This window comes from Phacochoerus africanus, chromosome 16, assembly GCF_016906955.1.
Source record: "Phacochoerus africanus isolate WHEZ1 chromosome 16, ROS_Pafr_v1, whole genome shotgun sequence".
Lineage (NCBI taxonomy): Eukaryota > Metazoa > Chordata > Mammalia > Artiodactyla > Suidae > Phacochoerus > Phacochoerus africanus.
The window spans coordinates 42,112,348-42,139,577 of NC_062559.1; the positions used below are offsets into that span (position 1 = coordinate 42,112,348).

Consider the following 27,230-nt stretch of genomic DNA (forward strand, 5'->3'; position numbering starts at 1 on the left):
CAATAGTGTCAGAGTTCCCTTCGTGGCTCAGAGGTTAACGAATCTGACTAGGAACCATGAGGTTGAGGGTTCAATCCCTGGCCTTGCTCAGTGGGTTAAGGATGCAGTGTTGCCATGAGCCCTGGTATAGGCTGAAGACGCGCCTCGGATCCCGCGTTGCTGTGGCTGTGGCGTAGGCCGGCGGCTACCGCTCCGATTCGACCCCTAGCCCGGGAACCTCCATATGCCGCGGGAGCAGCCCTGGAAAAGACAAAAAGACAATCATCATCATCATCATCATCATCACAATAGTGTCACCTAACAGGGCCGCTGTGGGGATCAAACGTGTCCCGTGCAACATGACACAGCAAAGGACCTGGCACATAGGAAGCTTCCCAGATGTTGGTTGCTCTCGCTCTTACTGCCCATGAGAATGTTCTCTATGCCGCCTTCTTAGAAGGGAGAAGTGAGACAAACGCACCAACATGCTGCCGAGTCCAGCACCAGAGCAGGTCTCTATGCTGGTCCTTCTGGGAGGCGGGGGCCAGGCTGGCCATGGCTGTCCTGGGAGGCTTCAGAACCACTGGCCTCCGGGACCCAGTGAAGGTCCTCAGGGGCCCTGAGCAAGTGAAAGACTGTTTTTACAAACTCTTTCTCTCCTGTCCTGGGACAAGGGGAAGGAGGGGCTCCTGCGTCATTGTGTATGTCTGTGTATGCCTCTGAGACTGTGTTTCTTTTTTCTTTCTTTTTTTTTTTTTTTTTTTTGTCTCTTTGCCATTTCTTGGGCCGCTTTCGCGGCATATGGAGGTTCCCAGACTAAGGGTTGAATCGGAGCTGTAGCCGCCAGCCTACGCCAGAGCCACAGCAACGCGGGATCCGAGCCGAGTCTGCAACCTACACCACAGCTCAGGGCAACGCCAGATCGTTAACCCACTGAGCAAGGGCAGGGATCGAACCTGCAACCTAATGGTTCCTAGTTGGATTTGTTAACCACTGCGCCACGATGGGAACTCCGAGACTGTGTTTCTTTATGTCTGTGTGTGGGTGTGTGTGTGTGGGTGTGATGGAGGGGGAGGGGCATGGCAGGGCTGTGACTTCAGGTTCATAGGCATGAGGCTGTGCAGGTCCATTGGGGTAGCTTCCCACACACAGATGCCCCACAGGTGCCATGACCTAGGCAGGGACTGACCCCTGCCTGGCTTGGCTGGATGGGGTGAGGAGGCGGCAGAAAGCAGCCCTGGTGCTCCAGCTCTGGACAAGGTGAAGCATAGCCTAGACGTGGGGTCCCAAACGCCCTCAGACAGACAGGGCTGCCAGAGCAGCTCCCTAAGGAGCATGTGCGGGAACAGGGTGCCCATCCCCTAGGCTGTGGAGCAGCACCTGCAGCAGCCTCCTGGGCACCTAGAGCAGAGATGCTGCGCATACCCCCAAGAGCCAGGGGACCCCTGTAGAGATGGGAACACAGGCTGAGAGGACTGCAAAAGGCCTTGGCCCTTCTGAGAGCCCAGCTTCCCCTCAGTGAGCTCAGGGTCTCACCCACACACCCATCAGCCCAGGGACTAGCAAACCCAGGCCTGGGGAGAAGGCGGTGCGGCTTACGGTCTCCATGCAGTGAGCCCGGCCAGGAATGCACCGTATCATTATGGCAGGATTAGAAGAAAAATGCCATTAGAAAGTGCACACACGCATTTAATAAGGTCAGGAGCTGCGAGCAGCAGGCAGGCCAGCAACACGAGGCGACAGAAGCCCTGCCCTCCTCCCACCTGCAGCAGGGGCCACGGGGCCACGGGCAGGGCCCTCCCAGGCCTAGGTTCGGAGAGCAAGCATCTCCTGCCGGTGCCTCCCCAGCCTGGGCACCCCATGGCTACTGTTTCCACCTCCCCAATTTCCCAGGGCCCGCCGGCTCAGAACTGTTCCCAAATCCCATGCCCCCCCCCCAATTCCAAGCATCCCCTCAAAGTAAAAATGCATTCCCTCAGGTCTCCACGCCTGCTGGGGCCTCTTGGAAGTGGATGGGGCAACATACTGCACTTTACAAACCCATTAATGTGCTATTAATCTGCTACCCTCCCTGGTGACATAATCCCAGCTGACAAATATGGAAAAGAGGCCTAGGCAACTCCTAGGGAACAAGGATGATGATGAGACTCCAGCTCTCAGGCAGCTGGGAGGCTGCACTGGATGAGAATGCAAAGGGTCCCAATTGGGGACCCAGACTCCCTGCTCCTCCAGCCTCCAAGGCCCCGGTGTACCCAGCCACTCATCTTCTCAGGGCTGAACCTTGAAGCCTTTGGGATGGCCTTGGCCTAAAGCAAATCTCCCTGCCTTGAATTCGCAGTACCCTCAGGCACCTCCCAGTTCTCAGGCTCAATTGTCCACCCCTAAGTGTCTCGGGGCGTCCAGGTGTGTGCTTAAGTCCACCGCGACCCTGGTGGGACTGTAAGCTTTCTGTGGGGGTCTCTCAGGTCTGAGTCCCCACACTCCCCAGCACCCATGGGGAGAAGGTGGTACTAAGCACGGGTGTGCAGAATGTAACTGCCCTTTCTCTCCCACCGGCTGACCGCCCCCTAGTCCCCTACAGCCCACTGCTTCATTCATCCTTTTCACCACGCTCACAAAGCACCCACTGTGGGCCAAGCTCTGCCCTAGGCTCTGGGGAGGCAACAGGGAACCAGACAGACAAGCCCAGCTCCTGGAATTGAGTGAGGAAGATACTCACAGTTCTGTGGACCTGGACAGGATGGCCGACAGGGTAAGCAGGACACATCCATAGGGGCCTGCTTCAAACTGGGGGGAGAGAAAGGAGTAAGTGCCCATCAGGTATTTCCCTCCTCTCACTTCCCGGGGGACCACACCCCAGGGGGCAGACTGACCTCCAACTGCTTCTAGCCCAGTCCCAGAAGTTGCCAGGTGGCCCCACCACAGGCCCATGCAAGTCTCACTAACCAGACCCCTAAGGGATGGGGGATGCACCAGGCTGAGTGACAATGGAGCAGATGCAGCTCACAGCAAGGAGCACCCCAGGGCCTCTGAGTCCTGGACACTCCTGGACAGCAGTGGCCGGGGCAGCCTCCACCACCGTGCAAGTGTCTTACACTCATCTCACATTTTAAAACTATCCCAGGCCTGTTAACTACTGTTATTACTGCCCTCTGCCATATAAGGAAACTGGGGCTCAGAAACTGACTAGCCCGAGGTCACGTAACTTGCAAGCAGCCCAGTGGGTACATGTATACATAGCCAGGAGGCTCCATTTGATCCTAAACCCCTTGCTGCCAGGGGATGCTAACAGCTGCCCTGGACCAAGAGCGGCAGAGACCAGGCTGGAGGACAGTGGGTAGGGAGGTGCCAGGGAGGTGAGCATTGCAAGTGCAAGGGCAGATCCCATCTTTTCCAATTTTTTTGTTGTTGTTGTTGATCATGGATTTTTTTTTAGATTAATTTTAATATTTAAAAAATATTCACTAAAATATTACTTATGCTGATTACTGAGGTTTTGGGGAGCCCTCTGAATTTGGGGAGCACTTCACTCATCTTCCCCTTGTTCCAATCCTGGTTTGGAGCCCAGAACCTGGAGCCTGGCTGTCTGGGTGTACATCCTGGCTCTGCCACTGCTATGTGACCACAGGGGCATTTCTTAACTTCTCTGTATAAAACAAGGATAGTCAAAACAGGACACATCCTCATGAGGCTGTTGTGAAGATTACGTGAGATCGTCCTTGTAAAGTATTAAAACAGGGCCTGACACCTGTGTTAGCTGTTAGTACAATGCTGGGTCCTCACTGCCCTCCTGTCCAGTGAACCCAGCAGGCTACTGTCCACTGGGGTGGACCACATCATTTCTGCTTCCTGGAGGAATGCCGTCTGCAAAGGAATATGAAGGCCTAACTCATCCCACTACAGGGACGATACCACTCCTGTGAACTGCTGTTGAAGATGTGGTCTGTTACAACAGTCTGTGCTCCTTATGGGTCATCAGCTTCTTTTTGAACTTAAAATCAGAAAAGAAGCTTACTTTCTTGGAACAATGAGAATTATATAACTTATCATATTTCCATTTTGCCTTGGCTGCCAGGAAGCTCAGAGACAAATATGGTGTTCAACTACACAAACTATTTTAGCTCAAACTTCTAATAAAATTGCCTTTTTTTTTCCCTCAAAAGGTCTTTTTCATGGAAGGACAAACTATATTATCACCTATACGTAGAATCTAATAGATAAATGAACAAAACAGAAACAGACTCACCGATAGAAAGAAAAAGCTAGTGGTTACCAAAGGGGAGCAGGAAGGGGGAGGAGCAAGATGGGGGTAGGGATTAAGAGATAGAAACTACTACATATAAAATAAGCAATAAGGATATGTTGTGCAGTACAGAGAAATATAACCATTATTTCATAATAACTTTAAATGGAGTATAAGCTATAAAAATATTGAATCACTATGTTCAATACTTATTTTAAATATTATTAAATAAATACTATTTTATTTTCACCCAGTAATTCAATTAGTCAGTCATTCAAAGAAAATCACTGCACGAACTTTTGTGCCAAGAGGATAACTCCTGCTAAAGCGGTAACTTGTAAACAAGGTAGGCCCAGGTCTGCCCTCACAAGAAGGAACTCAGGAAAGACAGAATAATTAGCAGCTTGAAAACAGTGAGGAAGGGGCTCTGCACTGATGGAAACACACACGGGAAGGGCCTTCAATACAGATTCAGGCCTCAGGGAAGGAAAGAGTGTCATGGAAGGCCTTCTGGAAGAAGTGATGTCTAGACAGAAACCCGAGGGACAAGGAGGATTCAGAAGAGAAGAGAACGCTGTTCCAGGCAAGAGGACAAGCACAGGCAAAGGCCCAGAGGGCAGGTTTACTAAAGCTGGAGCACAGAAAAGCCCTGAGGGCATCGCTTTCTTATAAATAATTTTAAATCTTTTTTTGGAAGCAGAAATAGAATGAATGAATCAACAACAATCTCAAATCAATCTCCTCTTAATTCTGTGATCTCAGGCCAGTCACTCCACTTCTGCCGTACTCAGTGTCCCCCTTTGTGGAACAAAGGTGGTCAATACCCCCCCTCTCGTATCTCCTTGGCTTATGATGCCCATTCTATGAGACCACATCTTTGGAAGTGCTGTGACAATAACAAAGAGTAATGCTCAGGTCCCTGCACCCGGGGAAAGAGGCCTGGGAAGACTTGGGCCCCCAGGGCCCTTGTCACAGCTCTACTACAGCCTTGCCTGTGGCCTTAGGGAGTGACAAAGCGCTCCCAGTCTGTCTTCCCTGGAGAACTGCCTCCCTACTTCTGCCACGGACTCAGGCATTGTCTTGGGGAGGCCACGGCACTTCCTGGGTCTGCTCTCCCTCTGCCGAGCCTGCAGTGCCTTCCTATTTGCAGGACTGCAAGGAAGTAAGGAACACAGATGCCGTTGGAAGCCTAACTCTCTGTGGAGAACTATTATTACTCTCAGGCCTGGGGACACCTCCAAGGGGACCTCGCCCAGGGCCATGGACATGCCCTTCCCTGTGGACGGGTTAGGTGAGGCTGCAGAGGGTGGGGACATGACCCCCTTTGGCATCTGGCGCCTGCTGGAACCAGACTGAATGGTACCAATATTCCATTTTGTTTTTAAAAATATTTGTTAAAATTATCTCATCAAATACCTGCTGCCAAGACATGGACGGCCACAGGGCAAAGTGCCTGCATTGAAAGGAGAGCCCAGGCAGGCAAGAGGGACGGAACCTACCAGCAGGGTCTAGAAAAATGTCTGGTACCATTTGGGAGGAAGGGGCGGTCACCTGCGCTACTCTGGCCCTGGAGAGACCCGAGGCCACCACGAACCCCAGCGGGAGGCCGGGACATGAGCATCCCCCAGCTCGCAGGGGGCGGCGGCCACACATCTCACCAGGAGGGTGAACAGTAATGAAAACACAGCAAGGAGGCTGTTTATTCTGGGCAGAGATGGTTTGGCGTTCATTTCCAGGCCTGGCACCAGGAACCCCTCTTAGGCCTCGGCCATGAAAAATGAATTTGGTGAGGGGAGTGCTGATGTAGCGCAACAGCTTCCAGCAAAAACATAAATTCAACTGCAGGGGGGAAACACTGCCTTCCAGACCAAGGAGGGCCAGATACTGACCGCTCACACCCAGGGCTCAAAGTCAGGAGGGGAGGGGGGACTGCTCTGAGCCCAGAGGCTTGGCAGAAAGAAGACAGCTCCCAGGCCTAGTGAGGGTCCCACTCTCAGAAGCTCTTTCACACTCACGGTCTTGCTTGGGCTTCATCGAAACCCAAGGGTACAGGCTAAGGGAGGAGGGAGACCCCATCTTCCAGACAATAATGTAGATGATCTTGGTGTCAAAGGGCCACCCCAGGGCCATCAGGGGCAATGATGTGGCTTCAGATCCTTGGGTCAAGCGAGCAATCCCCCCAGGGCCCCTTCTCTGCCCCACCAAAGCCCCACGGGGCCCTGTGCTCCAGTTCTGCTACGCCTGACAGTGAACACAGGTGCCCTTGGTCCTGGCCTCCCTAAATGCACACTGATGCTGCTAGGATTTGCTCATCTCTCAGATACATTGCTATATTCTCATACCGCTCTGGGTATGTGCAATAATATGTCTCCTGAATGCTTATACAAATTGCCTGGCACTTAATTTGGAAGACATTCTTTCATATGCCTTTAAGTTTCTTCTTTAAGAACCACAGAAGGAGGGTAAAGAGATGGAAGTAACCTACTAACTGCCCTATATTCCATTTTCCAGACGAGGCCACACGTGACCAAGGAATAGGCCAGAGGAGGTCCCGGGGCCCTGCTCCAGAGCCTCCATGGCCCTGGGCTGGTGGTGAGCACGCTGCATCTGCAGATGGTCCATGAAGAACCAGAGAAAGCCAGGACCCCTCCTACATCAGAACCTCTCCCACACACCTCCGGGACAGGCAGGCACAGAAAGGCAGCATCCTGATCTGGGGGCTCTGGGCCTCTCTTGGGTGGAGTCGGGCCCAGGGCATCAGCTCTGGGATAGTGGATTTCAGGTGACCCAAGGCCTCAGGGACTGAACACTTGCTTCCCTGTGGTCTCCGTGCAGGCCCCATTTTCCCACCCAAGGGGCAAGCATCCATGCTGTCGGGGCCAGGACACTCCCTAGGATGTATCGGGACCCTCAGCATCCTCTAGGAGCTGTGCCTGAGACAGTGATACGACAGCAGGAGTGTTTGGCCTGGTCCCACATCCAGCAAGGTCTCCCGCCAGCTCACCAGCACATGCTCTTCTCTGGAGCCTGAAAGAGTCAGGCCCACAGCCCAGATGGCTGAAGGGAAGGCCGAGAGGAAGCCCAGAGACGGGCCTGAGCACCAGAAGAGGGCGGCCTCTCGCCGTCTCTTTCCTTCAGCCCTGACATACAGGCGTCAGAACTTTGTGGCCTCACGGTCGGGGAGCCATCTCCTAGCCTTACCACAGGCTGCTTCCTCTCTGGCCCGCTTCCCTCCTGCCTCTACACACCTACAGCTAACCTGTCTCGAGGTTGCCTTAGGTGATCCACCTGCAAGGGAAGCTAACGATCACCAGGAACATGGAGCAGGAAGGTGCTCCGAGGCGGGCACTGTTATCACCATCCACGCATTACACAGGAGGAAACCAAGGCAGAGGGTCCAGTAAGGGACCCAAGTCACCGAGCCACGCAAACCCGGGCTGTCGGCTCCAGTCACCATGTCCCTCACAGCTGGAGTGTTCGCTACCCTCCTCCACAAAGGCAGCGATGCTACAGCCAAACTCTGCATTTCCTTGGCCCGCCAGCTCACAGGCCCTGGCCAGGCACCCACTCTCTCCGCCAGGAGCGGTGCGCGGCTCCCGCCCTGCCTGGCCCTGCCCCGCCTTGCAGGACACCACCCAAGGTCCTCTACCAGCAGGGTCTCCTTCGGTGCTCAGACCTCCCACCCAGCCCAACCGGAGCCCAGGGATCCGGTTCCTAGTCGCCTCCCCAGCTGGTTCTGGGAGGGTCTTTTACCTCCAGAGGTAGCTGCTTGCTCTCCTAACCACAGTCTGATAGCTGCTCCCCTTATTCTGACCGTGCTCCACCCCTGCTCTGCTCCTGCAACTCCCGCTGCGGTGGCTCTCTTACCTGTAGCCGTGACCAGCCCTCAAGGACACAGTGGCAGAGACTGGATCCTCTGCCCCAAGCCCATTCTTCTGCAGACAACATCACTCCCCGCCCCAGGGTGAGGAAGAATGAGGAACAAACCCAGCTCACCAGCATCTCTTCCACAAAGAAAGCAGAGGCTTAGCAATGCAGATGCCACAAACTAGACCACTGTTCATACCTGATGGATGCTCTGCTGAAGAAAAGTCACCAGCTCCTCATAGCAGGTCAAACTGTGGAGTATGAGCTGAGAAACACAAACACACACAGTGAACTGCCCGAGCCCCATGTATGCCCTCTGCTGGATTAGCTTCTGTGGCCCCGACTTCAGGGCCCTCTGCTGGATTAGCTTCTGTGACCCTACTGAGGAACGCCCCGCAGTCAGAGAGAGTGACCTCGGGAGCCAGGGTGGAGAGGCACGACCTAGAGACTGCAGGGCCCAGCCGAGGTCTCTGGGGCTGCTGCCCTGCAGCAATACTGGGTCTGCTGCCCTGCAGCAATACTGGGTCTGCTTTAGAGACCCCAGGATTTGTTCATCATGGGACCAAAACCCAGGAGCTGGCATCACGCATGGCAGGGCTGCACCATGAGGGCTAGGCACGGATATCAGAGAAACCCCTGGGGCAGGGGGTGGGTCACCCATCCAGACAGCCATCGCCAGGCCAGTTCTAAGCCCAGCCGGCAGTGTCCTGAGTCCCATGGGAAGCAGTGGTCATAAGCCTCCTGTGCTTTCTCAGGCTGATTAGAAAAAAACACTTTTACAGAAAACATCCAACAAAGTGAGACACTTAATTAGGATCCCCGGGCCACACATGCCCAAAGCAAGGTCAAAGGAAACAAAGTACAACCAAATCCTCAGTGAAGAGGAGGTTGATTTGCGGGAAATGGCACTGTTTCTGCATTTTCATGTCTCTCCTTTCTTTCCCAACCTTTGTCTTACTTGGGTCTGATTTATGGCTGGTGCTCTGTCCATCAAAACTCCTCTGTTGTCTAACTTCCTCTCTCTCTTCTTCCCACCCCCGCTACCCGCTCCCAATCCCAGAGAGGATGCTGTGACATATAAAGAGGGACACAGGAAAGGCTGGCGTTTAGCCAAAAGGCATCAGGTGCAGAATGCTGTGCGTTGGGGGACTTCAGGCTCTGCACAACCTTGACGTGACAGGGTGCTCATCAGCCTTTCAGCCATAAAGCCAGATCTGGCCAGAGCCCATCCCAAAGCCGCCCACCTCTGCCCCACCCCAACCCCAGGTGGAGGATTCTGATGGCCCGGGCCACAGGCAGGGCTGGGCCATCCCAGCTGAGGAAGGATTTACTTATATGAAAGGAGACTGTCCCCAAACAAAGCCAAAGGTTGCGTGCTAATTTTCCAGAAAGCCGTACTGTTTCTAAGATTCCATCTGCTTTGTATTTCCCCGCTGGACTGAACTGCTGTGTTCCCGAAGCCCTAAAAAGGAAAGGGAGATGCATGAGTCTCTGCGTGGAGAGGAGACATGCCCTGAAGCCAGGGTGAAACCACACGGCAGCTCAAAGAGGACAAACGCAAAGGTGGCCCAGGGGAGAGGAGAGAGCAAAGCGCTTCTCGTGGTCCTGCTCTGAGCTCCCCGCTAGGCTGGTCTGCAGAGTTCACCAACAGGGTACAGTGGGGGCCATGGAATGGAACGACAGTCAGCGGAGAGCTCAGGAACCAAATTCAAGTCCTGGCAGCAGCACATTGGCCTCTCATCCACTGCCGAACCTATTTCCGGACTGAGGAATGCTGACTTGCCCTTCGTTCTTGGGGACTTGAGGAAGTCTGGCCTCCGGCCTCTTGGAGGACATTTGTTTGCAGCCCAGGAAGGCCTGGACAAAAACGAGGCATTCGGGTTTGGGGCCTGCTATGCAGCCTTGGATCAGCCACTGCCCCTCTCTGGGCTTCTATTTCCTAATCTGTAAAGTGAGGAGAGACTGAATGTTGCCCCATCTGCTCTCAGGGCTGCCATGCAGGTCCTTGGATTCTAAAGACCAGGGATCAAAAGTTACCTGGAACATGGGTACCAAGGACAAGCACCAGACAAGAACAGGGACAATGATAATACCTAACACTGACATGACATTTGGTATGTGCCAGACCTATCCTAAGTGCTTCATCTTATTATTTACCACTTTTTTATGTGGTCAATGATTTAAACTGACTGATAATATTATTTTCATTTATTATATACTCCATTTATATTGACTCATTTAATTCTCACAATCAGCCCAGTAAGTAATCACCATCATCGCCCTCGCTTCCCAGATGAGTAGACAGGTTAGGCAGAGAGGCTGAGCCAATTGCTCAAGGGCAAGCAGGCAATAACTAACAGCACTGGGATCAGCCTCTGCAGTCTCTTAAGCACTGTGCTCTACTGACCACTGTGCCCCACCAGGGTGTGGTCCTTGGTCCCAAAGGGCACCCTTTTGCTAAAGCTTAGCCGGGATGAGGTGGTGCTTCCGCTCTGCAGCGTCAGGCTGAAGAACCGGAGACCGTCCACGGAAATGACAAGGATGACATCCTCCAGCAGTGGGACAGAGGCAGCAGGGAAAAGACTGTGCCGGTTCCGCCAGTGACCTCTCACGTCCCTGAGTCTCCTCCTCAGCAGAACGGGGATCCAAGTGACAGAGCAAACTTGAGCATGCTTTGGGGACTGGCGCAGGGGAAGACCGGTCGACTGAGGGGCTGTTTTCCGAGGCCTCTGGCTCAGACAAATAGAGAGAGCAGGCTGCCCCTGGGCCAGGGGTTTTCTCAGGCGGGTTAGGCTCAGTGCTCCCCAGAGAGGGAGTCCCCAGGTCTGACCCCCTCCCCACGGGGGCTGTGTGAGGGCTGATCTTCTCCCAGGGCAGGGCTGTCCAGCACATCAGGCCGACTCTCTGGGCTTCTCCCGGCACAGAGCAGGAGTTGGACGGGACACAGACACAGTCCTTAGGCCCAGACAGCCTGTGGGGGAAGAGACTTGCCCGAGGACAGGAAAGCACAGGCCAGCTTGCCTGCAGCTGTGCCTGTCTGAGGCTGAGTGGTAGCAGCACAGCCCTGGGAAGCACTTACAGTGTGACCACGGCTCTCTCGTGGCCCCCGGCCCGCCACACAATGTCTGCGATGGCCAGGGCCAAGCAGTGGGTCCTGTGAGCGTTTGAAGGCTGCAGCTGCCTGAGGACAAAAAAGGAAATGTGTTTATACTCGCAAGGATATAAGTCAGAGATGGCACAGCCCGGTGGCAGATGGCCTGTCCTTTCTTCTGCCACCCCGAGGGGCCCTGTAGCCCAGAGACTCTCGCAGATGAGAACCAGGGGAATAGACTTGAGGGAGAGGCCTCTGCAGGACTGGAGGGGCAGCAGGCAGAAAAATCACCCATGGAGCAAAGGGGCCTCTGGGGGTTTGGCAGGGTCCAGAGGTGTCGGAAGGAAAGGCTGCAAGTTCAGACAAAGCCCTGGAACCAAGCCTGGAACTGCTGCCATTCTAGGCAGAGGCATGACCCTGCTCTGCCCCAGCCCCTGTCAGTCTCGATATCCAAACCCCTGAAGACAACGGCTTGGGCAAGCAGGTGCCCTGTGCTCCCCGAGCTGATAGGAAACAGATTCCGAGGGTAAAGTGCTGGTTACTTAGACACGGGCCTGGGGATGTGGGAAAGGAAGGCTTTGGGGTGACTGCTGGGTTTTGAGTGAGTACATGGTGGTACCACCAACTGAAATGAGGAATGGGGGCAGGAAGAGGGAGCAGCTGGAGGTGCGTGTGGGGCCCCGGGTGAAGCTGTTGCTCCAAACCCCAGAAGAGCCATCTGGACCAAGTAGAGGTTTACTGCCCACCAGCCCATGAGGCGTCCTTGGCACTGTGAGCGCCTAAGATTTCCCAGAGAGAGGATGAGGAAGGCAGAGGTCATGGCTAAGGGTGGGGCCCGTGGAATTCTACCGCAGGGGTGAGGTGGGGGAGGCGGGGGAGGAAGACAGGAGGGGCGGAGCTCAGAGACGAGCCATTACAGTCTTAGGAGCAAAAGGGTTTAAGAAGAAGAACAGGCAGTCAGCGGGTGTCGAAAATGGCAGAGAGCTCTCTTACCCTGAACACCGTCACCCAGAGGCCCCCAGCGCACAAAGTCAACGAGAGAGAAGGGGGTGCTCCTTTCAGATTCACATCTCCAGGGCTCCACCGAGTGGCGCTTCTTGCCCACCCTGGATTCTGAAGCTTTTCTAAACTGTTACAAAAGTGGGCTGGGTGTTGAGTGTCTCCCTTCCAAACAAACGAAAGGGGGCTTGATGACCCTGCCAGAGTTCACAGGAACACAGGAGTTTCCACGCCTTCCGTCGCCAAGGAACTCCTGAGCTCCAGGCTGAGCTTGTGAGGGGGAAAGAAAACAGGTGTTCTATCTTTCCCCTCAGGGCAGGAAAGGGCAACCAGGAGATCAGGACGCAGGTCAGCATGGCGGGCAGCTTGTGACCCGGGCCAGTGCCTAGGACACCGAGCCAGCCGTCTGCACCGAGACTGTTGTGACTCAACAGGACATCGGGTCCCTCAGGTTCCCCATGCCCAAGCTGGCCATGACAGTGGTACCTCCTTCATCGCCTTGGGGGTGACATGTGTAAAGCCCTTGGCCCAGGGCCTGGCGTGTGGTGAATGTTCAATAAAGGGCAGCATTTGCTGCCATCTTTATGGAAACCTCAAGTCCGCACTTCGGCTGTGGCCAAAGAGGTCACGGGAAGGTGAACATCTGATGTGAATGTGATCAGCCGCGGGCAGCAGGCCATCTTTCAAACCCAAAGAGACCAGCAAGCATCCAACAACTTGAGAAATAAAACGCAGGCTCCCTGGCACTGGTGCGGCCTCAGGAAGCCCCCTGCTCCTCTGGAGACAGTGATCACGCCATCAGCAAACCGGATGGCCTGAGCTGTGCGGAGCGCTGGCCTGGGCCACCGTCAACTATGAAAACAAAGGTGAGGAAGCGCTGCCCTGGGTTTCAGGAGAGGCTGCCAAGGACCAAGCAGGGCCTGGAAAGTAGGACTCATCAGACAAAGGAGAAGGGACTGGACGTTGATCTCTGTGGGATAAGAACTCGTGACTGTGGACCCCATCATCCCCACGGCTCCTGTTTCCTGCCCTGCCCCCACCCAGGTGACTGGCAGGCATGTCAGCCTCACCCCTTCCTGCCTCTGCTGGGTACCAGGGTGCCTTGCTCCTTGGCTGAGCTGTACAGCCAGTGCCTGGCTCTGCTCCATCCTGCCCTCCCTCCCGTCCTCCCCACGGGCCCCTCCCACAGCTCGGTGGGACCAGACCTTCCCCAGTTAAGGCGCTCACTGTGGGTAGGAGTGAGTGGTGCAAAGTTATGCCTGGGCTGTATACTCTGCCTAGAACATCTGTGCTGGAAAATGTGCAGACGGCACCAGGTCACCTTCCAAACCCTCACTATGTTCTACACTAACTTACTGAAGCCGGTAACGCTTGATAGAAAGCTTCTCAGTGTGGCCACAAGTAAGATCTTAAAAAGCAACATACATGAAGACATTATCATGTGCCAGGCACTGTGAGAAGCACTTCACAAGTACTATTTCATTAATCATTAAAACCATCCCACAGGAGTTTCCGCTGTGGCACAGTAGGTTAAAAATCCAACTGCAGTGGCTCGGGTAGCTGGGCAGGCATGAGTTCGATCCCTAGCCTGGCACAGTAGGTTAAAGGAGCAGCTGTGGCTCAGATTCAACCCCTGGCCTAGGAACCTCCTTCCATATGCCGTGGGTTCGGCCATTTAAAACAAACAAACAAACAAACAAAAAACAACAACAAAAAAAACCCCACCACCCTATGAAGGAGGTACTATTGTTGTCCCCTTTTAAAATGGGGAAACCCAAAGCACAGAGACTAAATGATTTACCCAAGGTCACATAGTAAAAACTGAACAAGGAGAAACAGCAGGGAGGGAGGAAGCAGAGAGTGGGGAGCTGGAAGCAGCTGTCTGGAGTTCCTGGTGTCGGAAACCAGCATCCCTCGGCCTCTGAGCCCACTTTCCAGCACCTGCAACACCATCAAGAGACCTGGCTCTTGGGCCGGGCATATTTTCCAGGCCTCACAGGCCCCAATTATAGACCCTCTGAACCTCCATGTTTCTATACAAAAGTCATCATTCTTTTCACTGGCTTCCCTTTAGCCCCTCCATCCGCCCCCAGTCTTCTCCAGCCTGCTCTTTTGAGCCACGGCCTTCCACAAAACAGGCATCAGGGTAGTACGATGGTCAGACCGGGGTTCCATTCCCGGCTCAAGGCCTTGAGGAAGCCCCTTGCCGTCACTGGTCTCACCTCCCCACCCATAAAGGCGGCCACTGGGCCAGATGGCCCCACATGTCAGTCCAGCCTTGTCGTCCTGCCACGTAACCGGGCCCAGGGAAGACAAGGCTTTGGGGCATGCAGGCGACAGAGGAAGGAGGGAGGTGTGGAGAGCCACCCAGCCTCCACCTTCACCAGGTCACTCAGTGTCTGCCTTCACCTGGGTGAGAAGGATGGTCCTGCACTGCCTCGATCAGGGACACGCGTGTTTATCAAGTTCCTACCATGAATCTAGCACCTGGCCTGGCTCTTAAACCAAGAGAAGTTTCTTTTTTAAAAATCCTAAGTCCTCACAGAAATGCAGGATGGTGGTGGGCGGGGAGGAATAAGACATTTGTCTCGTTACCCAAGTCTCTCAGATTAAAGAGATATTTCTACCCTCGTGATGTCAAAACAGGCTGACCCGTCCACTCTGATGTGCCCACCCATCTGAGCCTGCAGAAGAACCAGAGGAAAGCTGGCCAGTGACTGCAGGCCTTTCCACTCCCTCTCAGGGTCAAACCCTGCCGGAGGAAGAAGGCTGGCCTGGGGCCCACCGGACCTGGTTCCGAGCCTGGCTCCGCTAACTAATGTCCAGAGAGGCCTTGGACAAGGGCCTCAACTTCCTCAGCGAGAGGACAGCTCCCTTGCCCAAGGTGCTGCCCAGGCCCGCAGGGGAACGAGGCTCACCGTCTCTTCCCACGAGCTGAGCCGCCGGCCGGCACAGCCCCTCCTCGAGTGGAAAAACACCAGGTCCTGCCGCCCGGCTCTGTCCTCCCCGATTGAGGAGAAGCCGGCTGCTGGCCTGATGGAATGAACCTTAATGAAGCCAGACAGTCCTGCAGGAAAAACACCACCCGTGCCAAGAAGCCTTTATTTCAGCATGATTTCCCTGGAGGGCGCAGTCACATCCTCGTGCTGCTTTCACAGAACCATTTCCCCGCCTGGGTCTGCAGATCAGCACGGAAAGGCCCCCCGGCCCTGGTCCCGGATCCCCTGCAGGGCCCATAGTTTGGCAGCTACAGGTGCCGCCTCTGTGTAGCAGGCGGGCCATCGCGGTGTTCCTGAAGAGAACAGAGGAACTGGCCTGGTTTTGCTTTATTTGTTTTGGGTTTTTTTTCCTATAAGCCAGATCATTTCTGAAATCCTGGAATTTCAGAGTCAAAATGGAGTACTGAAGGCTTAAACACAGCTCAGAACACACAAACCATGCAGCAACATCAATGACCCAATCAATTGATGTTAAAATCCTACAAATGGATCAGTGAAACCAGAGAGGCTGGGGCTGAGCAGTCCCTGCAGGGATGTCACCCTTTGCTTTCATGAGGCAGCAGGTGCCCAGGGGATTACTGTATTACTGTCTGTCATCTTCTGTATTTATTTGTTTCCAGATTAGGCAAAATAGGGAGGTTCTGCCCAGAAGCCCTTGGTAAACTACAGAGCTGCACCTTGGTCACTGAGAGTCCATCTGGGGGTCCAGCCCTCAGGTGTTTCAAGCTCATGACACTGAGCCTCCTGCTGCCAGCCCCTCCTGGCCCCTCTGGCTTTCCTGGTATTCAGAGTCCCTTCTAGGACACACGTGGTGTGACGGACAGCATCATGTGCCAGGCTTGGCTCTGCCATGGAGGCCAGGTGTGACCTGGGCAAGCGTCTTTCCCACCCTGGGCCTCAGTTTCCCTACATGTACCACATCAGGTCATCCCCGCATCCAACCCAGCAGCATGGCCCTTGATGAATTATGAAGCACACGGAGTCAGACTTGAGCAGGACAGAGATTCACAAAAGGGGAAAGGGAGGCCCTGCTCGCCCACCGCTGTAATCTTGGTGTGTGACCAGTCCAGCCCTCTCTTCAGACACCCCCATCCTGGGACAAGCTAAGGACCACAGTGCTGGGCACAGCACAGGCACCTATAGATTGCACCCATGCCCATTTGGCCAAGATGACTTTCTGTGGCCTCTAAGATGCAGGGCCTCACCTCAGCCAAGGGCGACCCAGACTGCTCTCGCCTCCTTCCTCGGCTGCCAGCCCCGGGCCCCACCCCCTCACTTCCCTGGCTTTGGCTTGAACCAGAAGGACTCACCCCAGGGGTGCAGCAGCAGAGGGCACTATAAGCATCACCCATAGTTGGGGGCTGAAAAGACAGGCAAGGTCACTCCTCTGCAGCATGGATCTTTCCACACTGCCTGCAGGAGAGGCCCTGCCTGACCAGCAGGTGGAGTTCTCCTGGCTGCTCAGCACAGGCCTCCCCACGAGCAGGACCCCTTCCCACCAGGCACACTCCACACAACCCCCAGCAGCCAGCGGCCCTTACCCTCTCCCCCCTCTGCCAACACACCACTGCCCGCCAGGATCCAGCTCTGCACCCCCAGCCCAGCCTTTGAGGGCCTTCAACCTAGGCTGGCCCTGACTCTTCTCTCAGGCTCTCAGATGAGAGGGAACCCCTGGGGGCCAGGCTGCAATACCCCCGCCCTCCGCCCCCTCTTCCCAGCAGAGCCTTGGCAAGCTCTCCATCTAGTTGGTGCTTAAATAAATAGACAACTGTCAGTACAAACGGAAGGTCTGGCTGACTGGCAGGCAGTGGCGGGTAGGGAAGAACTCACTTCCCACAGCCGGTACAGTTTTCTTTCTATCTGGAGCCATCTTGGGCCCCCAGCTTGAAGGACCTTCTGCCTTCCAAGCCCTGGCTGCCCTCTCTGGTGTGGAGAGTAGAACTCTCCTGAGGACATGCCTGGGGGTCCAGAGGCTCTTACATCCCCTTGGTGGGGGTGCAGGGCAGGCAACAAGAAAACTTGGGCAGAAACACCCACTCCTGATGGCTGGGAAAAGACTTCCCCTGAGAAGTCCAAAGTCCAAGTCCAAAAGCAGCTCTGAAGGACATGGAGCTGAAATGAGTTATGAGACATTTCCCATGAGGGCCAAGGCCCAAGCTTGACCCAAGCAGGCTGCTGGACCCGAGGCCTCTCTGGCAGTCTGGCCCTAACCCACCTGCCACCTGGGCCTCGGCCTGCCCTCTACACCCTGCCCTGGCCTCTCCAGGCAACTCAGGCCTCTGCACACTGCTCTTCTTGCTGGAATACTGTCCCTCCCCTCCTGTTAGTCTGGAGAACCCATGCGTTTGTCCATGCGTTCATCCAAAAAAAATTCTGAAGGCCTCTCCCATGGACTAGGCCTGGGGCTGGATGCCAGGGACCAGCTAGTGACCAGGCGGCCCAGGAAGGCCCCTGTTCTCAGGGCGCTTGTGTCCCAAGGGGCAGACACGGGACAGGTAATCACTTGGATAGAAAGGGCACCCATTGGTAGGGGCCTTGAGGCAGGCCCGGGCTTGTCTCAGCTGGGAGGTCACAGCCTCTGCGTGGCAGGAGCCGGAGAAGGCCTCTAGGGGATTTGCTGGGAGGGAAAATCAAGGGAGGAACAGGCCTGCGTGGGAACTGAATCAGTTCCTCCTCCAGCTCAGCCGTAAGATTAAAATGTCACTCCTCCAGAAGGCCTGCCCCACCCTCCTCACATCCCTGGGCCCTGAGCTCCCTTCACGTCCTCCGTGGCCTATTCGTCTGGATCTCATGTTCAGTCATAGGGGGCACGAAGCCAAGGCCATGGCTGCCCTTCTGAGTCCTGTGTTTCTCCCCAGTGCAAGGAGGGAGGATGGGCAGGGCGTGCACTTGTGCTGACCCCTTCAAGGGGCTCTCCCAGCCACAGCGTGGACAGTGCTTTGCTGGCCTGGACTCCAGAGCAGGCTGGGGAGTGGGATGGGACAAGGTGGGGCCTTGCTGTGGAAATGCTATGCCACTGGGCTTCCTTCCGGCTACACTATACTTACGGTTAGCATCTTTCAGCCTGAAAGATGAACCTTGGATTGTTACTTTGCAAAGTAACTAGAGAAGCCACATTATTGAACAAATTATTAAATAACAAATTATTATTAAAGCATGAAAAGCTTCCTTTACTCCAACTCTAAGGCTACATCCTCCTTTAAAATGGTAAAATGTGTTCCATTTGCACCAAGCTTGACTAGATGTCTGGGGAACTAGTGCTTTTCCCAGGAATTTAAACATGAATAAATGGGGGATGGGTTTTGTTGTCCCCCCACCAAAAGGCACCAAAATGCCTATGTCAAGAACAAGTCCCTTTAATTAAAGTTCAGGAATTGGCAAAACTAAACTGTGATTTCCAAATCCACTTAATTACAACACTGGGAAGGAGAATGGAGGAAGGAAGATGCTTCTGGGGTGCTGGAAATATTTTCCTTCTTGAGCTGGGTGATATGTTCACAGGCATGTGATTTGACAATAATTCACAGAGCAGAACACATATGAGTTGTGCACTTTTTTGAGTTGTGTACTTTTTTATGTATGGTAGATTTCAACTGAAAGAAAAAAAAAAAAGTGCCAGAAGTTCTGTAGCCTGAGGGTGACTCGGTACAACTGGGCAGGCAGTTACTGGTTCAGGTAAGAGGGCTGTCCTCTCAGATTGGCTGAGCTGCCCCGGTCCTGGCCAGCCCCTCAATAATCCTTCTATCTCAGTACCAACCACAAGATAGGATTATGGGTTTCTCTCCATAACTCAACTTCACAGAGCACTCTGGAGGAGAGAGAATGCATCTGTGCCTCTCTGTATCACTTGTGCCTGCACAGAGAGAATGTTCCAGAAATGCCTGATGAGGGAGTGAAAATGAGAATGAGGGGCCACGGGCAACTATTCAGGGTATAAGGTGGAGAGTGAATGGCCAGGGGCGAGCAGCTGTATCGTGTGGGGCTGTCTGGACTGCGTGGAGATGGCTGCTGACAGAGGTGGGGTAACGAGGGGAGGAAGAGCTGGGCTCCGTGGGGATGGAGGGTCAGCAGAGTGACGTGTGGTCGGGATTCGGGCAGCTGCTGAGCTGCCCAGCCGCCGCATCCCCTATGAGCATGACTTGCCAGCCTCCCTGCTCTCAGAGATGCACGGAGGTCACTTAGACCGGTCAGCACTGGCCCTGTTAGCCAGCTGCCATTTCCCTTTCCAGAAGACGGGAAATATCAGGGAACACACACATTTCCTTGCTTATTTTTTCTGGACAGTGTGGAGAAGCTCTGGGAAAAGAAGATATTGCCGGAATGAGCATTGACTTACCGAGCGCAGCTGGCTCCACTATCTCCTTCAAACAGGAGCTTCTGTAGGACACAGCCTTGGACAGCCGCCAGAACCCCGCAGGGACCACCCTGCAAAGAGGGTTGAGCATGAGTGCCCGTGAGAACTGGCTCAGGGCAGAGCCAGAGCGGCTCTGCCTCCAGAACCAGCCTCTGCAGGTTACAGAACATGGGGAGCCGACGCCCCTCAAACAGGGTTTTCTGACACGGTGACGACTTCTAGGAAGCTGACCTGAATTGGGCAGGGGGGGACAAAGGCCCTGGTGCCCCTTGTTAGAGGAAGGAGCAAGTCTGTGGTGTGATGGGAGGAAAGTGGCTCTTCACAACCAGGCGAGTGGGGAGCCAGGGCTATCCCCACAGGCATCCTGTTTCCATGGCCACGGCCTCAGCGTGTCAACTGACTGCCCAGGTTCAAGGCCCATCCTAAAGGCCTCCTCCAGGAAGCCTCCTTGTAGCAGCTCAGCTAGAAGTTAGCCCTTTGGGCAGCCTCCGCTTGTCTGACCAATCTAGGTCTAGCTGGAGGCCTGCCTCAGCACCCAGTAGGGGTGTCTTAGAGGGAGAGGGTCCTTGAAGGCATCAGTAAGTACGAGGACCGTCAGAGCAGCGGGCCACGAGTGCCCTGTACTCGGGGTGCAAGAACACATGCTGACTTGGCCGTGTTGGGGAGAGAAGCAGGTGGTCTGGAGCTCTTCCTCAGGCAGTGTAGGCAGGGGAGGCTTCTGGGGCTTGAGAAATGGAACCTGGATGAGCCACCAGATTTAGAGTATCTTCTGGCCCTAAAAGTGTGTATCTTGAGAAACGTATATAAGCCATGTTCAAATCCTGCCACCATCTACCTATGTTTTTCCCTCTTCATGCACTTCTGGTCCTCAGGCTTGATACTTTTTTTTTTTTTTTTGTCTTTTTAGGGCTGCACCTGCAGCACATGGAAGTTCCCAGGCTAGGGGTCGAATCAGAGCTGCAGCTGCCGAGCCGCGTCTGCGACCTACACCATAGGACATGACAACACTGGATCCTTAACCCACTGAGCAAGGCCAGGGATGGAACCTGCATCCTCATGGATACTAGTTAGGTTTGTTACCCCTGAGCCACAACGAGAGCTCCCAGGCTTAATACTTTTACCACTTCCTATAGATCCTGGACCTTCACACAGCCTCCCTCTGTGCGTGCAGCCACCTGCCTCCAGTGTCCTTTCTCCAGTTCTGCCTGCAATGTCATTTCTCAACATCAGCCTAAGGACCTTCTCTGATACCCCCTCCCAGATGCAGGGCCCCTCTGCCGCCTCTCAGCGAGGACTCCAGCACCATGCATTGCTGTTGCTCTGCCAGCCACATGTGAGGATCCCCCCCGGGGTGACAAGTGGGCAAATGTGGGGCTAGCCCAGGTGATCCTCACAGGATTTACCAAGCCCAGGGACAGGCACCTCCATCCACGGTGGGCCCAGAGAAAGTCCCTGGGAAGCTTAAAAACAACCTGCCTTGTTCTGCACAATGCCATATTTTAACGAGGCTGCGTCATTAAAGGCAAAACTCTGAAGTTTCCATTCTTCATTGAAACAGCAAAGGCTGGACCCAAACAGAAGGGTCTTTATGTCCTGTCAGGAGAAAAGAGAGTTTTATTGGTTGTTTTAAAAGCAAACAATACACTGCTGGGTGTTTGCATTCCCACAGGAGCTGGTCTTGAATTCTAGCAGCGTAATCTGTTTTCCAGCAGGGTAATCTATTTTCTTTTTATTTTGCAAACCCATTCTTCTCATATTTGAGGAAGGAGAAAATCAACCCTGAGGCTCTTACCCCTGGAACATCTGTAAACCAAACATGCCTGTGCCCACCCAGGCCAAAATCTTTTTATGTTCCTTAGAGGTTCCTTGAAACACAAAATTTTAGTTTTACTAGGGATTTCAGAGGAGCCTGACCACACACTGTAATCACCTATGGAGCTCTGAACAATCCTGACGCACAGACCACATGCCAGGCCAACTAAAGCAGAATCCCTGGGTGGCAGACACTAGTGCCTGTAGCTTCTAAAACTGCAGGTAATTTCTGTAGGCACAGTCAAATCTGACAACTGGTGCTCTAGCAAACTGTGACCCACAGGCCAAATTTAGCCCCCCCCCCACTTGCTTTGTAAATAAGTTTTACTGAAACACAGCAATGTCCATTTGTTTACATATTGTCTATGTTTACATTACAATGGCCGAGTTGTGTAGTTGCAACAGAGAGCCCAAAATATACTATCTAGCCCTTAACAGAAAATGTTTGACAACCCCACACTGGTACAACCCTTTCTCACAATACCACCAGAGAGCAGTCCCCCCAAACTTGGCTTGTATACCCCAACCACCAAGGGAAGGGACTCCCACCACCTCCCAAAGCAACCCTCTATTTTTCACAGCTCTGTCTTCTCGAAACTTCTGGCTGATATTCATCTTCCAGGGCTCACCCTCCAGACCCCCAGAAAGTGCCAACCCCTCTCTGCTGACCAGCCCTTGGATGGGAAAGAGAGCCTCTCCCCAGACACACTCTCCCACGCTGGCTGCTGCTTCTCTGTCATGATTTTACATCCAGGAGTCTCAAGGGCCAGCACGTGGATTCTGTCACTTCCCGCTCAAGAGTCCCTTTCCTCATCAGATCCTTCCTAGAGACTCACATTATTTCCCTCTAGAATCATTTCTTTTTATCTTTCATTAAGTACAAGGGAAACCTCTATGACAGAGCATTTGTCTAACATGTCATCAAGGGTGGACCGGCAGCACACGGGATGGAGGGATGCGTGAATTCACCTGCCAGGGCTGTGGCCCTCTTTGCACCAACTACAGTCATCCATGTATTTGAACTGAGTTTCCTGAGAGTCTAGAAACTATAGGAACCTGGGTTTTCTGGCTGAAGCCCATGTCTGTCCTCTGATCACACAATGACAGCTCCCAGCAAGGACAGTATGGTGGCCAGGTCATAGGGTTATAGGCTTGGAAACCTGGGTCCTACTTGCTGGGGATGCCATGTCTTGGATCCTCCTCTTCTCTGCCTCAGTTTTTTTCAGCTGCTTTTGGAGATGCTACTGCTGGGTGGTCTTGGGGGGCCTCCAGCGGGCCCTTCCCAAAAGAGTAGTACTCACTGCAAAGCACCATAGCCTTGCAGACAGCCAGACCATTTATCCCTAGGCTTAGGGCCACTTAAATGTGTCTGACCCCCTCCCTGTGGTTTCAAAAGAAGGAAGCAAAAGGGAGGAGAGGGATGGAGAAGGACAAATCCTCGAAAAAAACCTTCAGCTTTTTATCCATATGCTGAGTAAATACTTGGTGAGTAGGAAGAGAACAGGGTCAGCTGGGTCCCCAGGAGTTTTATTTTTCCCTCCTGGATCCTGGCTGAAAAGCCAGTGGAGGACAGCAGGAAGAGCAACCCATCCTGCAGGAACCGCTGGCCCTGGGGGTGGGCGAGGCCGTCTGGCAGCAGAGATGCTGGAGAATCCAGGACATCCCTGCAAAGGAGGCTGCTAAGGTCAGGAACCGGCTCCCCGATTCCTGACTCCAGGAGGCCACTGGGGAGAATCCAGATGGTGCTGAAGAACTGGCCCCACTTCCCTGTCCTTCCCTCACTGCAGCCCAGCCTGAGTCCAGCTCTGCCAACAGTGTAGGAGCAGAGTGAAGCTAATGAGGACAATTGTCCTGTTCCCTTCACAGCTCTGAAGTTACTGATTGCGGATGTGGTGAAGCAGCTCTGAACCAGAAGAGCTGGACAGGGAATGACTGGGAGGAGGTTGGAGTCTCACCTTTTATCTCAGGGAGGGAGAGGGAAAGAAAGCTGCCAGGACTAGGCCCCAGTTTTCCTGACCCTCCATTCAGGTTTTCTTCCACATCACATGCAACTTTCCATTTTAACAATGACTGAGAGGTTTTTTTTTTTTTTTTTTGGTCCTTTTTAGGGCCACACCCACAGCATGTGGAAGTCTGCAGGCTAGGGGTATAATTGGAGCTGTTGTCACCGGCCTTCACCACAGCCACAGCAACACCAGATCCGAGGTTCATCTTCAACCTACACCACAGCTCACGGCAACACCGGATCCTTAACCCACTGATCGAGGCCAGGGATTGAACCCGCAACCTCATGGTTCCCAGTCGGATTCATTTCTGCCGCGCCACAATGGGAACTCCTGACCAAGAGATTTTAACAAGACGAATGGGGCCAGAGAGGTGGAAATTGCCTCATCCACACTAACTCAATCAAGATGGCTTGAATTCACACCAGAGCAATTCACACAAATGCCAATCAAGACGTATCACCCTACCTGTTTCAGCTGACACCCACCTTTGCCACTGAGAGGTCGATGGGCTTTGATGCTACTTGCAGCTTGAGCATTGATGGGACTGGAGACAGGATGACTTCTTCCTTTACCAATTCATCCTCCACATCCTCTGAAAGAAAACCACAGCCATGTGAGCTCCTTGTTAGGACCCACGGAGAAGAGACTAGGAAGCCATTTAACTCCTAGAACACTGATGAGTTCTGAGATGGTTGGAGTAAGTCCAATAATAAGGGGTCCACCATCCACCCCATCCCCTCGGGGGCTCCCAAGCCGACATCAGAAGGAACAAGGCAGAGTGAGAGCCTTTGCTCCTTGTCACCCTTGTGCTGGTCCAGTCCACAAAGATGCTGGCAGGTGGGACTTGGCTATGGGCCCACTAGAAAGCTCTGCCTGTGGACACGTAAATCGGGCCCAGAAAAGTCTGGCTCAGAAAATTCTTTGTGAGCCACAAATCTGTGCCCCTGAGGACAAACATGAAGAGGGCAGAATTAGAAAGAAAATGCCATCCTTCCTGAGAGAACAGTAATAGTCATAATAGATTATGGCTATTGTGGTTTTCATTTATTAACCACTTGTATTTTATAACCTAAGCCCCAAAACAGCTCCATCAGAGAGTAATTATCATCACCCCACTTAGAGATGAGGAAACAGAGGCTTAGAGACGTTAAGCAACTGGCCTAAAGTCACACAGATGGAAAGTGGCAGAGATAGACTACAAACCCAGGGCAACTCCCAATCGCTCTGCCATCCTGCCTGTCAGACCTCCCTGGACCTCCAACCCAAGGGACACTAAGTCACATTCTAGACACAGTCTTCTTATAGCTGAGCGACTGAGGACCAGAGAGGGTCCCCTCTTGAGTCCTGGCAGCCTAGCCTGTGCCTTCCCAGCCAGCGAGGCATTACATCCACTGGCGCAGCATTTACCAGAACACTCAGCTGAAGGACCCACGTGAAAACAGCCCAAGGCAATTATGCTGGCAAAGCCGCAGGCTGGTCTCCAGAGAGCCTCTGGAGACTTCCCCCATTTTCCCAAGATTAAATGACGATTTTAAAAGCATGCCACTCGGTACAGAAACCAACATTCTCTGCCATCATCCTGTGCACCTGGACTATAGAAATGTCACTGGCCCAGACCCACATCTTCAGAGATGGTGTCAAAAGATGAACATCCCCAGGACACACGCCTTATATCTTATTCTACAGCCTCCCTTTCTGCCCTGGAGGAGGACTGGATACAGCATGCGGCCAACTCCTGGAGGCTCAGTCCATTGTAAGGGAGACAGATTCAAGACGGAAAAAATTTTCAAATAAGTCTGGAATTTAAATGAGAACCTCTCTGAGTTAGGGTCTCTGAAAAAGCCTCCCTGTGACACAGCCTTACAATAATACCCTGAAATAAAGACCAGATGTTCACCCATCAACATACTCAGGTCTTGAAAACATGGTGGAGAAAGTAAGAAAGAAGTGGGATACATAACATAACACAATTTATTTCCGTTATAAATATATGCAAGGAAAACAACACTACGCATTTTCCAAGAACGATTCACAGGTAATAAGAAATCGCTAGATGCTGAGGATGGTCACTTATGGAGAGGAGGGTCATGGGAGTGTGGGGGTGGGGCCAAGGGGACATAAGGAAGGCCAGGCCGAGGGGAGAGAAGCCGATGAGCAAAGAGCAACACTGAGAATGTTCACGAAGAAATAGGGACGTGGGATTAATTCAACCCTAAGCACCTGAGGCCCAAACAGAAGGGGAGAGTAATAGGATTCTGCCAGGCTCTGAAGTGTCCTTGTGATGCCTCCAGTCAGACTATTTCCTGGAGGCCCAGAGGGGGCAGGATTTAAGCCTATTTGGAGGCTTCTGTTTAGTCTGAGGTTGTCCAGGAGGGAGCCAGGGCTGAAACACACTCTGCTCCAGCCCCATGAATTAAGTCTGAGGGTGGGAGCAGGGGCCCAGGGGGAGTAGACTGGGTAGAGTGCCCAGGGGGAGGCAGTCTCCCTTGGCTGCTCCCAGGAGGCAGCTGGTCCCTGTGCAGGCAGTCAGTTCAGAACCATGCAGCAAGCCTCACGCCCAGACATGGTGGGACGGCCGTGGAAAGGAAAACAAGCACCCCAGCATGACATGTTGGCCAAGCAGACAACATGCAAATGCCAGTGGTTTGAAAATGCTATTTTTAAGGCCCTGGTGTAAATGCGTGGTTGAAAAGAAGCAAAGGCTTTTGTTTCCCATTCCATTTTACTTTTCCTTTGGAGGAAAACATATACATATGTATAGTAATACTTAATAGAGGCCCCTGTACCCCTTTTCCAGATTCCCAGTACTTCCTACCAACAAGCTATCTTCTGAAAGTGCCCCAACACCTCCAGACTCAGGAATCTCAGCATAGCACCCCTCCAGGCTTCCATTCTGATAACAGACTCCATCTCTCCAACCCTCCCCCAGGGACCCAAGGCCGAAACCTCAGCCTTCTCCCACACCAGGCTGCTCCAGCCTCCTCCCACACCATGCTGCTCCAGCCTCCTCCGACCACCGAGCCTCTGGAAAGCCCCATACATTTCCCCCACCTTCCTCGCTCAGCTGTTACGGGAATGTATCATTGCTTTTCTACTTGTTCATTGTGCACATTATGGAGCCCCCATGATGTGCCAGTATTATGAGGGACAGAGGAGGTCCAGAGATGATTAAAACACCACCCTTGACTTTAAGGAGCTCACTGCCTAGGCGGGGAGACAGAGACCTCAAACAAATAACACGGTATAAGAGCTACAGTGGAGGAGTTCCCGTCGTGGTGCAATGGTTAACGAATCCAACTAGGAACCATGAGGTTGCGGGTTCGGTCCCTGCCCTTGCTCAGTGGGTTAACGATCTGGCGTTGCCGTGAGCTGTGGTGTATGTAGGTCGCAGATGCGGCTCGGATCCTGCGTTGCTGTGGCTCTGGTGTAGGCTGGCAGCTACAGCTCCGATTCGACCCCTAGCCTGGGAACCTCCATATGCCGTAGGAGCGGCCCAAGAAATGGCAAAAAGACCAAAAAAAAAAAGAATCCCTCTGTGTCACTGCTGTGGCTGTGGCAAGAGCTAAAAAAAAAAAGAGCTACAGTGGAGACAAGTGCAAAGGTTATAAAGGCAGAGGAGAAGAGGCAAACAATTCTGCCTTGAAGGGCCAGGGACCCATCCCATAGGAGGTAAGTATTTGAGCAGGATCTTACAATACCCATAGGACTTCCCCAGACAGAACACGGGCCAAGTCACCCCTCTTCTGGACTATTCCAAGAGCCTCCTCACTAGTCGCGCCATGTCCAGGCTCTTACACCTAAAATCTATCCTCCACACACATGCAGAGACAGACTCAAACACCACTCATTTCACTTCTTTTCTTGACAGACCTTGTCCATC

The 27,230-nt window shown here is 53.4% G+C and overlaps 1 protein-coding gene across 1 annotated transcript in view; it reads right to left on the reverse strand.

The window, feature by feature from the left end:
* Positions 1 to 27,230, reverse strand: part of MINDY4 (MINDY lysine 48 deubiquitinase 4) — a 113,645-nt gene that overhangs the window by 29,915 nt on the left and 56,500 nt on the right. The window contains exons 7-13 of the mRNA XM_047762902.1: positions 23,836 to 23,942; positions 21,009 to 21,125; positions 19,515 to 19,603; positions 11,169 to 11,270; positions 9,488 to 9,551; positions 8,289 to 8,354; positions 2,699 to 2,766 (exon numbers count right to left, since the gene is read on the reverse strand). Coding sequence (XP_047618858.1) covers positions 2,699 to 2,766; positions 8,289 to 8,354; positions 9,488 to 9,551; positions 11,169 to 11,270; positions 19,515 to 19,603; positions 21,009 to 21,125; positions 23,836 to 23,942 — 613 coding nt within the window. The remainder of the gene's footprint in view (positions 1 to 2,698; positions 2,767 to 8,288; positions 8,355 to 9,487; positions 9,552 to 11,168; positions 11,271 to 19,514; positions 19,604 to 21,008; positions 21,126 to 23,835; positions 23,943 to 27,230) is intronic.